Below are 16604 nucleotides of genomic sequence, written 5' to 3' on the forward strand. Positions count from 1 at the left end.
TCAAGACCAGCCGGGCCAACATGGTGAAACCCCATCTCTACTAAAAATACAAAATTAGCAGCGTGTGGTGGCACATGCCTGTAGTCCCAGCTACTCAGGAGGCTGAGGCAGGAAAATCACTTGAACCCAGGAGATGGAGGCTGCAGTGACTGGAGTTTGCGCCACTGCATTCCAGCCTGGGTGACAGAGTGAGACTCTGCCTCAAAAAAAAAAAAACTCTGCACATTATTTCCTGAATACCTATTACCACCCCCAAATACCCATTTAGTTGTTGAGTATTACTTTTACCCGTATGCTTACAAGAAACTTCTGTTACCTATCAATTAATTACAGCACAACTCTGTGAATCCTTGAAGGACAGGGGCCTTAACTTTTTTAACTTTGTATCCCCAACTGCCTAACATGAATCAAGTCTTATTGAACATATTTTAAGTGAAGGACTTACTGCTGAAATCACTTTTAAATGGCTCTTTAAGTGACAGGCATTTAAAATAAATCATTAATCTAACAATGGAAGCATCATAAATTAGTTCATTTTTGATAGAAAGGACACAGTTGGGAAGTTATGTTTCTTAATATTAAGAGTGTACCAGTATTTATCTTTCAAAATATGTACATTTAAAAATTGATCTCTTCGAGACCATGGTGAAACCCCGTCTCTACTAAAAATACAAAAAAATTAGCCGGGCGTGGTGACGGGCGCCTGTAGTCCCAGCTACTCGGAGAGGCTGAGGCAGGAGAATGGCGTGAACCCAGGAGGCGGAGCTTGCAGTGAGCCGAGATTGCGTCACTGCACTCCAGCCTGGGCGACAGAGGGAGACTCCGTCTCAAAAAAAAAAAAAAAAAAAAATTGATCTCTTTTTGCTCACTGTAATACTTTTAAAAATTGGGGGAAATACTCAACTAATTATCAGAAACTAATTATCAGATAATCAATTCATTTTTCTATTATACTTTCCTAGGAACACTAAACTGCTTCTGTGAAACTTTCTAGAGTTTGCTCCCCTGACACTTCAAGTTGCCATGGTAGCTACTAGCGACATGTGGTTTCTGAACAAGTGAAATGTGATTAGTTCAAATTGAGGTGTGCAGTAAGCATAAAATGCACACTGGATTCCGAAATCTTAATAGAGGAAAAAGTATCTCAAAATTTGAAATATTACTATTTTGGATTACTGAATTAAATAAAATTTATTACAATTATTCCCAAATGTTTCCTTTTACTCTTTTTAACATACCCACTAGAAAAATTACTTATGTTGTTCACATTGTGTTTATAGTGCACAGCACTGTTATATACAACAAAGTCCGCTCTGCAACAAGGCAACTGTCACTGTCACAAAAATCACTTTTTAGACTATGATGATTTCCACCAATTCCTTACTGACAACCTTGCTGTGTTATTTGATTACTATGGATCATTGGTAATAAATTCGTCAAAGAAAAATATCCATGTAATACATCTGGTGCAAAAACACTTAATATGCGTTATGTGAAAAACAATAATTTTTAAAAGCACTACACAAAGAAATGAGGTTGGTTCCAACCCTCCCAGTCAGGAGAAGATGTGTGGGAATACTGAAACAACCTTTTGGAGGTCATGTATAAGATTATCGATACTACTAGATAGCTTTGGTGTCATGTCAGAAATTAAATATGAATATTTAGACACACATGTCTGTAAGCCAGAGACGTTAAGTTTAAAGCAATAATCAACTAAGAAATTTTTCTTTAAACAGTTGAAAAAGCAAAAAGACAGGCTATAACTAAAGATAATTTAAGAGGGGAGAGGAGTAAAATCCAGGTCTATTTGGCTTCTAAGATCAGGCTCTTGACTACTAATCAAATTGACTCCTTAGCAAACTTTACTACTGATCAATGAAAGTGATGAGTATTGGGGTATACACAAAAGTAGACATGAAATGCCAACAGTGGCATACAATGAAGAAGCTAAATGAAGTAAATGGAGCAAGGTTCTTATAGCAGGAGAAAAGTGAGAGGAAACAAAATGATCATCTTTAGAGAAAGTCATTTCCTAAGAGACAGCTGTAAAAAGAAAAGATAAAAAAGACAAAAACATTGAGCTTAAATTAGAACAGAGCTTATCGTAGATCCTTAAACTTGATGAAACTATTGCTTAAGAAAGTCCAGACAACACATAAGAATAAAAGCATTGGTGAACAGCAACAAAAGTCAAAATAGCTGTCAGTGTGAATTTAAGAAGGACCAAATCAGCATTGCTTTCTAATTTCCATCACACCCTATCATCTGCCAGTTTTCATTACTGGCAGGACACTGTGCTGAGTGATTTGTCTATAAAAGAGAATCTCTGGAAAGAAAAAATAAATCATGGATGTCATCCAAACAGGCTAGACCATATCATTGGCAGATAGATAAGAAAGGTCAGAGGACTGACAGAATTTAGGGTAAAAGAAAAGCAACAGGACTTAATGTCAAGAAATACAAAGACAGCCGGGCGCGGTGGCTCACGCTTGTAATCCCAGCACTTTGGGAGGCTGAGGCGGGCGGATCACGAGGTCGGGAGATCGAGACCACGGTGAAACCCCGTCTCTACTAAAAATACAAAAAAAAAATTAGCCGGGCGTGGTGGCGGGCGCCTGTAGTCCCAGCTACTCGGAGAGGCTGAGGCAGGAGAATGGCGTGAACCCAGGAGGCGGAGCTTGCAGTGAGCCGAGATTGCGCCACTGCACTCCAGCCTGGGCGACAGAGCGAGACTCCGTCTCAAAAAAAAAAAAAAAAAAAAGAAATACAAAGACAACCAAAAAATACAGGCTGGAGTTAAAGCTTAGGTGAAGTAAAAGGAATTAAAGCTAAATGATGAGCAAATACATTGAGGAACAGGGGGTGAATTAAGACATGTAGCATTTTCATGTTTAAACCTTGCAAAGACTTCTCATTGCAGATGGAAGAGAACCCAAACTCCTTCCCTTGCTTACAAGGCCTACATGATCTAGCCTTTGTTCGCCTTGAGGTCTCTACTACCCACCTAGTAGGCTACTATGCTCCAAGTAAAATGACATGCTGTCTGTTCATGAATCATGCCAAGTCCATTCCTCAAGGTCTGTGCAGTGGTCTGTTCCCTCTCCCTGGAATGTTCTTTCCTCTTATCTTGCATGATTGGCTTCTTGCCATCCAGTTTTCCTATTCAGGAAGTGTATCTGGTTGTATCTCCTAGATGGATTTTTAGTGTAATATTTCCAGACAAGGTTAATGTATCCTTGTGTCATCATGAAAATAATGTTGCAACAATGACCAGCCATTTACCTATGATAGAGCACCCTAAAAGGGTTTCCTGATGAAAATCTTGGCCTTCTTCACAGATACTCTCTTTAGTGGATTTCTTTATAATGAGATGCATGCTTTTGTTAAATTTCACAACTTTTATAAAAAGATGTCAACCTTACTCCTAACTCAGTCAACTATCACAGCTACTGCTCTGCCCCTTAGGAAGCAACAGAAAATACATATACTCAATACGTATTATCATTCTCATAACTTAAGCCTTAGATACGAGGTAAAATAACTGCCTTTTTTAAAGCAATTAATATATACAAGGCACAATGTTATGTGAATTCCATTCACTGTTTTCATTTAACCCTCATAATAACACTATGATTTAAGACAGTATCATTTTAAAAGCATAAAAAGTAAGTTCTGTCATGACACACAATTAGGATAGGAAGAAATACTTATAAAAGATGTTAAAAAGGTGATAAAACATCCTATCTGCAATATTCTTTAAATTATATCCTTGGAACTTAATCCAAGATTATGATCATCTTAACAGATGGGTCAGAACGCTGTGTAGTTAGAATGCACTGTTTAAGATCCCCAAGGAGGCCAAGCACGACGGCTCACGCCTCTGTATCCCAGCACTCTGGGAGGCTGAGATGGGCAGATCACGAGGTCAGGAGTTCGAGATGAATCTAGCCAACATAGTGAAACCCCGTCTCTACTAAAAATACAAAAAATTAGCTGGGTGTGATGGTGTGCGCCTGTAGTCCCAGCTACTTGGGATGCTGAGGCAGGAGAAATCACATGAACCCAGAAGGCGGAGTTTGCAGTGAGCCGAGGCCACACCACTGCATTCCAGCCAGGTAGACAGTGTGAGACTCCATCTCAAAAAAAAAAAAAAAAAAAAAAAAAACCGGAAGAAATCTAATGTAGTCATTTAGGCCTTGATTTTACACCACTTAGTCTGAAGTCTGCTATAAGAAACAGCCCTATGCAACTGGTATTTTTCTACTGCAAGGTGGCTACTTTAAGACAATTTTTCATTGCATTGTATCAAGTGACGTCTTGTTATTATTATATCAAGTGACGTCTTGTTATAAATAGTAAGAATCAGATTAAGGGCTCATATTTCCTTCTTTGTACTGACTGCTGAAAAGGTATGGGGCCAAATTTGTGGTTACGTCTGGAATTATATATCTTTGGGGGGTCTCTCTATTACCTTCATATTTATCCTATCTAAATTTTCCATTGCCAAATTTCCTTACTTATTTTTAGTGTTATCCTATTGCTCATGTATTTTTATGAGTCTCCATAAGTCTATTTTGGAAAAAGGCAGAGTACTCATAATTTTAGTATATCTTTTAGCTTTATGTTGCCATAAACCTTTCATTATGTAGTTGATCAACGACAGCAAATTATCTCACCTCAGTGTTTACAGTTTATTATTTTACTAACTGATTTATGATTGCTAACATGTAACTGAAGGTATACACTATTAGAACACAGTTTTCAGTAGAAAGTAGCACTGCCATTAAGTAATAAAATGTTCTAACATTAGAACAACATTCTTATGAAAGTATGCATGTTGTTTACTGAGGTCTAAAGCATGACTAACTACAAAAGGCTGAATAAAATTCAGATTCTTACATACACACAAAATTGCTTTACTGAGATGACAAAGTATACTTATTATGCCACCCAGAATATAATCCACTCTGATAACTGCCAGTTTATGCACTTGCTGAAGTAACTCAGTACATAAATAGTAGCCATAACAGTTGCTGTGCATGAAAGTTCTTCTCTTCCAGATTTAAGAGTGTACAATCTAAAGCATTTTAAAACTTTAAATCCCTTATTTATTAGCCTAAATATAATTTAAAATTTTAGTTTGCCTTACCTATAATTTGTCTGTACACTAGGTTACTAAGGGTGATATGATTACATATGTGGACACCAAATAATTTTAGTGGAAAATGAAATTACGGTACTCAACAAAGATAAAGGGTAATGATCATGTAGACTAACTGTATTTGAGATTAGTTTAAGCCTGGGGTAGCTATATTATGTTTCACAGACCTGGATAAGATAGGAAAAAAGCTTTTATCAACATTGCTAAGGAACAGGTAAAAGCTAACATTAGGTAACTAAGAGGTGACATAAAAAAGACTGAATAAAATATCATGGAGGTTTCATAATGAGATTCAAAATTCAACAGACTAGGAGAAAAAAGATCCCAAAACATACACGCTCATTGGGAAAACACATAGTAAGAAAAAGGAGAGATCTCTATTTAATGATACAACAGTAAAGAGTTATAATTTCCTGTATAACACAAATTTCAAGCATTTAAACATTTTCATTGAATTATAAAATACTATCTGGAAAAGAAAAACAGCACAACTGCAGATTATAGATGACTAAGATAGATGAATCATGAAAAGGTGCTAGCAGAGATTTCTATTACAGCTATCAGGGATACACAATTTCTAAGAATTTCAGAAGTGTTTGGTGTTCCTATTAACGTAAATCCTGAAATAACACCTGAGTGAACTGTCTTCTAATTCTTCAACTGTATGGCTTTTTAGTGTAAAAGATGTTGAATACTGATTGACTTTTTAATAAATTATTTTATAGTATAAATCAGAAATACTGCATAGTCCCTATTTATATCTTTCTACAGTGGTTTTTAAAATGTTTTAAGAATAAAAAACATGCAAACTTTATTTGATTTTTCTGAGGAAGTAACTTTTTGGATTTAATTTCAATGAAACCATTGATAACATATCCCTCCCCAACAATCTCTGGCAACGATCCCTCAGATTTTAAAGATTATGTATTATTACCTTTTAATACAAGTAGAATAACACTCAGGGAATTTACAACATTTGTTATTTTCAGTAAATACATTGGTTGAAGTTTAACAGTCTATCCATAGTAAACTTACATCTTTCAGGAGCTTGGTCAATGTGTTCTGGACAAAGCAGGAAGATGTGACTGAAATCCTGAAAGGTGCCGGCTCCTGCAGCACAAGGATAATGATACATCTGGGTACATTTCTCTTCACAGCATTTGATAGTGGCTCCAAGGTGCTTACAAAATGCACATCGCTGAAAGGGGTAAAGGAGAGAAATCTCTTTATAAAACCTTGAAAAGGAATATTCAAACATAAGCTGGGAAGGTATAAAAAACTCTGTACATCACAAGTAAAACAAATTGAACCTGCAAAATATTAAACAAAGGATTCATTAAAAATAATAAAATCTACATTACTCAACTTAGTGCTTCGTGTGCTACCAACTCATCCTTCCATTCAAATTAGAAAGTCAGAATTTCATTTTCCTTATATTTTCAAAAATAAATTTTGAAGCATTTTTGAAACAAAACCTAAAGATTTTTTTTTAAAAGCAAATAGTAATATGGTTAAAAGGGCAGGTTTCTACATTGAGGATTATTATAAAGTTTTTAAATCCCACCAAAACTAGTAATAGGAACATATATTATTTATGAGACATATTACTATTTTTTACCCTGCCTAAAAATAAATACAAAATAAACTCATCAATTATAAGTTAACAGGGACACAAATGGTTAAAGACTCACACAAAAAAAAAAAACCTACATACTTCAATGTAGCAATCAATTTAAAATTTCTTAACAAAAGATGGAAATGCGGGGGAAAAAAAATTAGTCATCTGGTCTCTTTCCCATTTCAACCTGCCTCCATTATCTTGCAAGTGGTAAAACACACAGAAATAAGCCCCAAACAAGAAGGGCAGTCTAGGGCAAGTGAACACATAAGAAGTCAGAACAAATTATGTAAAATGTTGCATTTACTTATTCAGTTTTCCCTTAGAATGATTCACAAACTCTTCCTCATTCTCCCAAGTCCACTTTGAGCATCGTTTTCTTTGAAGAGAGTTTGATGGGCCCTGTACTATACAGTATGAAATCTCTCTGTGGGAAATGACTATCTAACGTATATTTTTGTTTACACCATTACACGGTACTTACTTGCTTATGCCATTACATGATCAGTTTATCTTTTTCTCATCCTAGTCCAAGATCCTTCAATTGAGGCACCATACTATCTTTGTATCCAAAGCACCAAAAATGCTGCTTGAAATAGGCCCTAATAGATAGGTGTTCCTATACATATACCAAAAAGACTTAACTTTTGGTGAGCTTGTTTGTAAGTGTGGCTCATAAACAGCTTAGCTGAGATAACTGGAGCCTCATGTAACAGAGACAGTTGGACCCTGCTAACATTACTGTGGATATCTTCACACGTTACTACACTGACTTTATATTCTGCTAATTAACCAGGGACTACAGCAGTTAAAATTATAATTGTTTTCAATGTTTTATGTATAAATCTGTATATCACATACTATCAAACTCTTCCTCACTGTCATCAGTCTACTGCACTGAATCAACATAACAAAGCTAAGTGACTCTTGAGGGCGGAATCAGAAAGAAGAAAGAGATACAAAAATTTGGCCGGGCCCGGTGGCTCACACCTGTAATCCCGGCACTTTGGAAGGCCAAGGCGGGCAGATCAGGAGGTCAGGAGATCGAGACCATCCTGGCTAACACAGTGAAACTCCATCTCTACTAAAAATACAAAAAATTAGCCGGATGTGGTGGTGGGCGCCTGTAGTCCCAGCTACTCAGGAGGCTGAAGCAGGAGAAGCTTCTAAATAATGCATAAACACTGATTACTGTTGTGACACTTTAATTTTATACAATATTTATAAGTATACAGAATAACATTTCAGTGCTATTTTGGCACTCAAGGGTATTAATGCATTAGAAACACAGAAAAAAATAAATATTTGTCTTCACTGATAAAGTGTAATAACCAGCTTTTACAAAAGAGGTAATTTTTTATATTATAACTCCCAAGGTATCTAAATATGTTTAGTGCATTAACAGAACCCAGAATTAAGTACAAATACAACACCTTGGTAGTCTAAATATCCGAATAGAAAGGCCAAGTAAATGTTGAAAGAAAAAGTACAATCAGTTGAAAAATGTTTATAACAACTCATTAACATAACTAATTTCTGCTAAGTTGTTAAAATCTAAAATCACTTATTTTGATACCATATGGCAAGTTTTACAGAAGCCTTTTGCACTAAAAATAATCTTGGCAGATAAAATATGAGAGGTAAGTATATAATAACAGAAAATAATTTAAATTGACCAGCTTCTCAATGTCTTTCTCATTTTAGAAACACCAATATGTTCTCTTAATCATATTGGTGTTTCTAACCTGCAATGAAAAATATTGTATTACTTTAGCTAAACTACTATGAAAAGTACTGGAATATATCTAACATACTAATTTACAATATCATATAAAGATATCAGTGAATAAAAGAAGGAAAAGAAAACACTACATTTAGGAGAACGCTTCAAACCCATCTGTTACAATTACATAGCTAAGGAAGAGCACTCGGCATTAAAAGAAAATGTTTACTATATATACATAGTCTGGAATGTATCTTCCTAAACCAAATAAAAAGTCCTTGTAAAATCGTAGACAATATCAAAGAATGGATTTCCACAGAGAACTTCTCAAATGTCAACACTCTTATACACTACACATAAAAGAAATCAAGCAAGTTAAAATATTAATAATATATTAAGTAATATATAATACATAAGTAACAATTACGAAGCTAATTAACATTTGGGGAGGAGGGATAAAGAAAACAGCTCTTGGCCGGGCATGGTGGCTCACACTTTTAATCCCAGAACTCTGGGAGGCTGAGGCAGGTGGATCATTTGAGCTCAGGAGTTCAAAACCAGCCTGGGCAACATGGTGAAACTCCATCTCTACAAAAAATACAATAATTAGGTGGGCATGGTGGCATGCACCTATGGTCCCAGCTACTCACGAGCCTGGGGTGGGAAAATTGCTTGAGCCCAGGAGGTTGAGGCTGCAGTGAGCTGTGATCACACTACTGCACTCTAGCCTGGGCAACAAAAGTGAGAACCTGTCTATAAAAAAAAAAAAAAGCCCTTAAACGGTGTATCAACTAAATGGTTTATTTGAATCAATAATGAAAATTCCTAGACAGCATTTTTTTTCTTTTCACTTTTATTCATCATTAAAAAGACAGGGAGTAAGAAAAGGAAAAAAAGTAACGTTATAATAATATTTTCCCACATTAATCCAAGAACACAATAACAACAACAACAACAACAAAAAAAACTCAGTGAGAACTCATATTGCCAATTTTAAGAACGAGTCTGAGGAATTTTCAAAACTTTTATTTAATAGATTGAAGTAAGAATCTGTCAAAATGTATCTATAAAACAAAACAGAATGTACGAAATTTCTGAGATTAAAGTTGTATCATAAAAAAATACCAAGAAGTTAAATATCCCACAGTTCATTTAATTAATTATCCAGTATTTATTCTGTACCAACTATAGCAATGGTTTTAGGCTATGTGCTCTAATAAATAAGTATTATAAGGCTCCCCATGCTCCAAATTTGTTTTTAATCTTCACCAATCTTTTTTTAGTATTAGGCAACTAGGATTCTCCCAGGATGCAGTAATTAAAGAACAAGGATGGAGAGTAAGAGAAAGAGGTAGAATGACATGAAAATCTGATCCAGAAGGTCCAATGTCTGTTTTATATGAGTACCAGAAAGGGAGAAAATAGGAGGGATTATAATCACCAAATTCTAAAGGAAAAGTTATGTAAATATCTAATAATAAAAGCTAACATTTAATTAAGCATAATCCTCATTCAACAGATGAGGAACCTAAAATCCAAAGAGTCATTATCACTGTTCCACTTATCTCTACATCCCTACAAAAATACCCACTCTTGATCTGTAACAATGCCTCCTTAAACTCCCTGAATGGCAGCTTCAGGTAAAAACTTCCCAGAAAGTTTGAAATAACAAGGATAAAAGGAAAATTCTCGGAGCCACATAAAAAAGAAAACAGATCATTACAAAAAAAGAAGAATCAGGCATCAGTTCTCATTACCAATACTGAATTAAAAAGAAACCCCCCAAAAATCATTATTTTCCTAGGTCTATAAAAAATTATTTAAAACCAAAATTTTATTGTCTCTTAAGCTAACATTGAAGTCCATGGATAACAAATGTAAATAGGTTAAACTCGCTAGTAAAACACAGCAACTTTCAAAACATACAAAATATACTACTTAACACATACACATATTTTACATATAACTACACTACAGACTTCGTTTATGTATGTGTGTGTGTACACATATATAATATAAAATGAATGAAATACTTTGGATATTTGTCCCCGCCAAAATTTCATGCTGAAATGTAATCCCCAATGTTGGAGGTGGGGCCTTATGGGAGGTGTTTGGGTCATGGGGGAAAATCCCTCACAGCTTGGTGCTGTCCTTGCAATAATGAGTGAGTTCTCACAACATCTGGTTGTTCAAAAGTGTATGGCATCTCCACCCCTCTCCTTTGCTCCTGTTCTTGCTATGTGAGATGCTTGCTCCCCCTTCTCCTTCCACCATGATTTCAAACTTTTTTTAAAATTTATTATTTATTTTTTTGAGACAGAGTTTCACTCTGTTGCCCAGGCTGGAGTGCAGTGGCCCGATCTCGGCTCACTGCAACCTCCGCCCCCCAGGTTCAAGCAATTCTCCTGCCTCAGCCTCCCGAGTAGCTGGGATTACAGGCACCTGCCACCGGGCCCAGCTAAATGATTTCGAACTTTCTGAAGCCCTCACCAGAAGCAGATGGCCAGCACCACACTTCCTGTACTGTCTGCAGAATTGTGAACCAATTAAACCTCTTTTTGTTATCAATTACCCAGCGACAGGTATTTCTTTACAGCAACACAGGAGCGGCTATATATATGTGTGTGTGTGTGCATATATATGTATATATATACATATATTCATACATATGCACAATGCACAGTGACATACACAATTCAAAAACAGACTTGAGGGGAAAAAAACACAAATTCTATCCAAAAAAATGCAGGTATAGCAGTAATTGCAAAGAAATAGAATTTAAACTAAGAAGCAGTGAACAAGTCGAAGATGATATTTCATAATAACATAAGTTTTATGTTACAGTGTAAATTCCAAAAGAAGCCATAGTGATTAAAGTTTATAAACCTAATAAATATATATCACATATAAAAAGTAAAGCTGAGTAGAAATAACATGCATAGATTAGACTTTAACATAGCTCTCAAATCAGGATATTAAGTAGATATGAAATAAATAATAACAATGATCGGGTTTGATTCAAACAGACACATAAAATACACACAGATCTCTATATTCCAAAAATAGTGAAAACATTCTATTCAAATGTACATAGAATTTTCAAAAAAAATTCACATGTATGGTCATAAAGAAATGTCCACATATTTTTAAAAGCAGGTATTTCCTAGGTTATATTCAGTAAAAGCAGATGTGTCCCTAGACCTAATACAATAAAAATTAGAAATTCACAATATAAAGATAAATTCCCAAATCTACCCACTGGCAAAATTTAAAAGTCCTTTCTATATAACAGCAGAGTTTCAATCAAGAAGAAAAATCACGTATTATTTTTAAATGATTAAGAAACATCAAAAAATCTGTGACATGGCAAATGTGGTATTCAGAGGAAAAAATATAGCTTCAAACATACAAAACTGTAAGACTAAAGAATTAAAATAAATAATGCCCGATTCAAAAATTAAGCCAATAAGAATCAACATATAATCCATGAGATTCGCAATGTAGGGAAGTAAACCCACCCTAATACTGTGTTTATTAAAATGCTATTAATGAGATTCGATGTTAAAACAACTGTTCGCTTTAGAAAATGAAATAGAGCTGACTGAAATAAAACCTAATCTATGAAATTATTCTGTATATGAATTGACCTGAAGTAATGAACAGTTCAGTGACTGACTCATAATTCTTCTTCTGGTCCAGGCTAATCATTCTAGTTGGCATACTATTAAACACACATTTCTGATTGAAACATCTGCTAAAAAAGTAACATCAAACGACATTACAAAATCAAAATGGAGACTGCTAAGAGTGGGATTTTTCTCCTGCCAGTATCTTTCCTTTCTGACACATCCTCCTCACTGCTGCCACAGTAATCTTTCTAAAGGAATACAAATATATTCTGAATCAGACGCAAACTCCTCAATACAGAATGCGTGGTAGGCAGTATCCTAAAATGCCCACATACCACCAACCCCACCAAATTCTCTACCCTAATACCGAGGCTGTAAATATGATGAAATATCATGGCAAGGATAATGCCATTAATATACTATATGGCAAAGGAATTCTGCAGATGTGATTAAAGCCACCAATTGGCCGGGCGCGGTGGCTCAAGCCTGTAATCCCAGCACTTTGGGAGGCCGAGGCGGGCGGATCACGAGGTCAGGAGATCGAGACCATCCTGGCTAACACGGTGAAACCCCGTCTCTACTAAAAATACAAAAAATTAGCCGGGCGTGTTGGCGGGCGCCTGTAGTCCCAGCTCCTCGGGAGGCTGAGGCAGGAGAATGGCCTGAACCCGGGAGGCGGAGCTTGCAGTGAGCCGAGATCGCGCCACTGCACTCCAGCCTGGGTGACACAGCAAGACTCCGTCTCAAAAAAAAAAAGCCACCAATTAACTGCCTTTGAATTAATCAAAAGGGAGATTTGCCTAATCTAATCAAATAATCCCTTTGAAAGCAGAGTTTTCTCCAGCTAGCAGCAAAAGGGAAATTCACAGCAAGGGAACATTTCAATACACTGTTGCTATCTTTGAAGATAAAAAGAGCCAGGAGCAAAAACCAAAGAGTGGCCTCTAGGAACTGAGAGTGACCCAGGCCAATAGGCAGTAAGAAAATGGCGAGCTTGGCAGGGCGTGGTGGCTCACGCCTGTAAGCCCAGCACTCTGGGAGGCCGAGGGGGCCGGATCACGAGGTCAGGAGATTGAGACCATCCCGGCTAACACGGTGAAACCCCGTCTCTACTAAAAATACAAAAAAAAAAAAAAAAAAAATTAGCCGGCATGGTGGCACACATCTGTAAGCCCAGCCATTTGGGAGGCTGAGGCATGAGAATCACTTGAACCCAGGAGGCAGAGGTTGCAGCGAGCCAAGATTGTGCCACTGCACTCCAGCCTGGGCGACAGAGCAAGAATCCGTCTCAAAAAAAAAAAAAAAAAAAAAAAGGAAGAAAATGGCGAGCTCAGCCCTACAACTGCATAGAACTGAATTCCTCCCACACCTGAATGCGCCTAGAAGAGGATTCACCCCCAGAGCCTTCCACCCAGGTAACACCTTGATTTGAGTCTTGTGAGACCTTAAATAGAGAGCACAGTTGAGCCTGCCCTGAGTTCTGACCTAAATGGGTGCTGTTTTAAGATATTAAGTTTATGGTAATTGCTTTATAATAATAGATAACAAATAGAGCAGCATTTCAAGGCCCTCCATGCTTTGGTCTCTGCCAAACCACTATTACATTTTTAATATATTTTTTTAAACATTATACTTATTACACAATGTCTTAACACTATGAAGTAAAAATGTAAATATTTTAAACTCTGGCTTGGAAATGAGGAGGCAGAATCTCAGATATTTTCCTAAAATAAAATAGGAGAGGCAAGCTTTCTGAGTCCACAAAAGTGCCCTCTACCTATTGGGTCAAAGAAAAAGTAATTTCTCTATTTGTAACAACATACATAAATTATAAACCCTGAAGAAATAGGTCCCTAATAGCTATAATCTTTAACATAACCACAAATAAAAACATGAATAAATCTGACTACATAAAAATGTAAAACCTATGTGGTGAGAACACACATTACAGGAAAAAACATCAAATGACAAAAAATAACCTCCAATTTGAATTACAAATATCTAGTATCCTGGATATATAAAAATAAAGCATGTAAGTTACAAAAATGAGTATAATTTTAAAATAAACAAGGATACTTTATAGAATTTCATAATTTAAGGAAGGCATAAAGTTAGCCAATAAACTATGGGTAATATGCAAGAATCAGTAAGCATTATTATTTGCCAGCAACTAAGCCAAGTACTTTATAAGAATTACTTCATTCCCATCTACGCCAGGCACAGTGGCTCACGCATGTAATCCCAACACTTTGGAAGGCAGAGGTGGGTGGATCACCTGAGGTCAGGAGTTTGAGACCACCCTGGCCAACATGGTGAGACCCCGTTTCTATTAAAAATACAAAAATTAGCTGGGCCTGGTGGCAGGCGCCTGTAATCCCAGCTACTTGTTAGGCTGAGGCAGAAGAATCAGTTGAACCCAGGAGGTAGAGGTAGCAGTGAGCCGAGATCGCACCACTGCACTCCAGCCTGGGCAACAGAGTGAGATTCCATCTAAAAAAAAAAAAGAAATTACTTTATTCCCATCTAACCACCACCATTTTAGGTAGATATCACTATTTTTCATTTTACAAATGAAGCAGAGAGGTTAAATTTCCTTGTTCAAGCCCATAGAGTCAGGAAATGAAAGAGGAACTGAACTCAAGGAGTTCATAATTAGTTATATACAAGTAATAAAGACAAATTCATCGACTATGGAAATGTACTGAATATTTTGTCTTGTTTACATAATGGTTTTTATTTAGGTTGTAAGAAAATAACATATAGCCAGGCATGGTGGCTCGTGCATGTAATCCCAGCACTTTGGGAGGCCAAGGCAGGCAGATCACTTGAGACCAGGAGTTCGAGACCAGCCTGGCCAACATGGCGAAACCCCATTTCTACTAAAAAAAAATACAAAAATTAGCCAGGCGTGGTGGTGCACGCCTGTAATCCTAGCTACTTGAGAGGCTGAGGCAGGAGAACCGCTTGAACCCGGGAGGTAGAGGTTGCAGTGAGCCAAGATTGCGCCACTGCACTCCAGCCTGGGTGACAGAGCTGCACCTTGTCTCAAAAAAATAAAAAAGAAAAAACAAAGTAAGAAAAGAAAGTAGCCACTTTGGGGTTAGAATCCATAAAATACTCTCAGTGTCAACCAAAAGAAATATACTGCAATGTTCACAGAACACAATTCATAATGACCTCAAGTTGAAAGTCCTCAAAATGCCCAACGGTAAAATAAATAAATTATAGTACTCTTAACAACAGAATACTATACATCAATGAGAAAAATAAACGACTGGAAAGAACAATTTGGATTTATCTCACAAATATATACGTGAAAGGTGACAGAAAACAGTACTTAGTAGCTCAATTATACAAAGTACAAAGCCAATTACACAAAATACAGACATAGGCAAGACTCATCTATGTTGTTACTAGATGACGGTGCATGTCTTTGGGGAGTCAGGAATAGTAACCAACAGGAGGCTTGAATGGAATTTCTGGGGCGCTAGTTGTTTCCTGATGTGATTTTAGTACATAGGTTCTAATATTTGGGGTATTCCTAGAAATGTGTACCTCTTATTCACTTGCTATATATATATATATATACATATAGCGCTATATATATATATATACATATAGCGCTATATATATAGCATATAGCATATAGCTATATATATAGCCTATATATACAGCAAAGTGAATTTTATATATAATTCTTCAACATATTTTTAGAAAAATTAAGTTTTTTTTAGAAAATTAAGAGAATTTTAGATAAAAACTCAACTTTTAATGGAAAATATTTTCCTTTTTCTTTCTCACACGAAATTCTACATCAGGGTTAGTATCCTACCTGGTATCTCTCCAATAGTGGGTTAAGAGTTTGTTTTCTTCTCAAGTAACCTGTATTATATTAGGATGATATTAACTGAAATAATCATATAGATGAATGCACCATAAAGCTAATTCTAAGATATCTGTCCTTAGCCAAAAGCAGAAAAGGGATACACATAACTTCCACATAAAACATCCACCCCCATTTTTTTGGTTATTCTTAAAAGCTCATAACGTATACAATGATAAAATTTATTGTTTCAAATTAGGGTTTTTGAAATTGAAATATTAATTTAAACGTTTGCTTAACACAACTTTAAAGTTAATAAGAAAACACTGCATATTACAGAAGAGTTAAATACTTCAAAAAGTAGGAAAAAATTTAAAAGCTTTCATTTGAGTAGGAGTAAACAAAGACACAGTAAGAATCAAGTTAACTGGATACACTTAAATCATGTCTTTTAAGAACATAAGAACAGATTATTTGCTTTCTCTTTAGTCCAAAACCTTGGTGTAATTTTAGTCCAAATTTGAAACTAACAGAAGAATACTCAGCTTCTTAAAAGTTTTATTTCAAGAACAGTAAAAGAACTTCTGGTCTTACAAACATTAGACAGATAAAACGAGTTTCTCCAAACAGATGTATGTAAAAATCTA

General features: G+C 36.0%; 1 protein-coding gene across 20 annotated transcripts in view; it reads right to left on the reverse strand.

Annotated features, from left to right (window-relative positions):
* The window catches only part of KMT2C (lysine methyltransferase 2C), a 306855-nt gene that overhangs the window by 134216 nt on the left and 156035 nt on the right, over positions 1-16604 (reverse strand). For all 20 annotated transcript variants that reach the window (XM_063641729.1, XM_063641734.1, XM_063641726.1 and 17 more), the window contains one exon: positions 6200-6362. In XM_063641729.1, coding sequence (XP_063497799.1) covers positions 6200-6362 — 163 coding nt within the window. The remainder of the gene's footprint in view (positions 1-6199; positions 6363-16604) is intronic.

This window comes from Symphalangus syndactylus, chromosome 6 (assembly GCF_028878055.3).
Source record: "Symphalangus syndactylus isolate Jambi chromosome 6, NHGRI_mSymSyn1-v2.1_pri, whole genome shotgun sequence".
In the NCBI taxonomy this organism is placed as follows: domain Eukaryota; kingdom Metazoa; phylum Chordata; class Mammalia; order Primates; family Hylobatidae; genus Symphalangus; species Symphalangus syndactylus.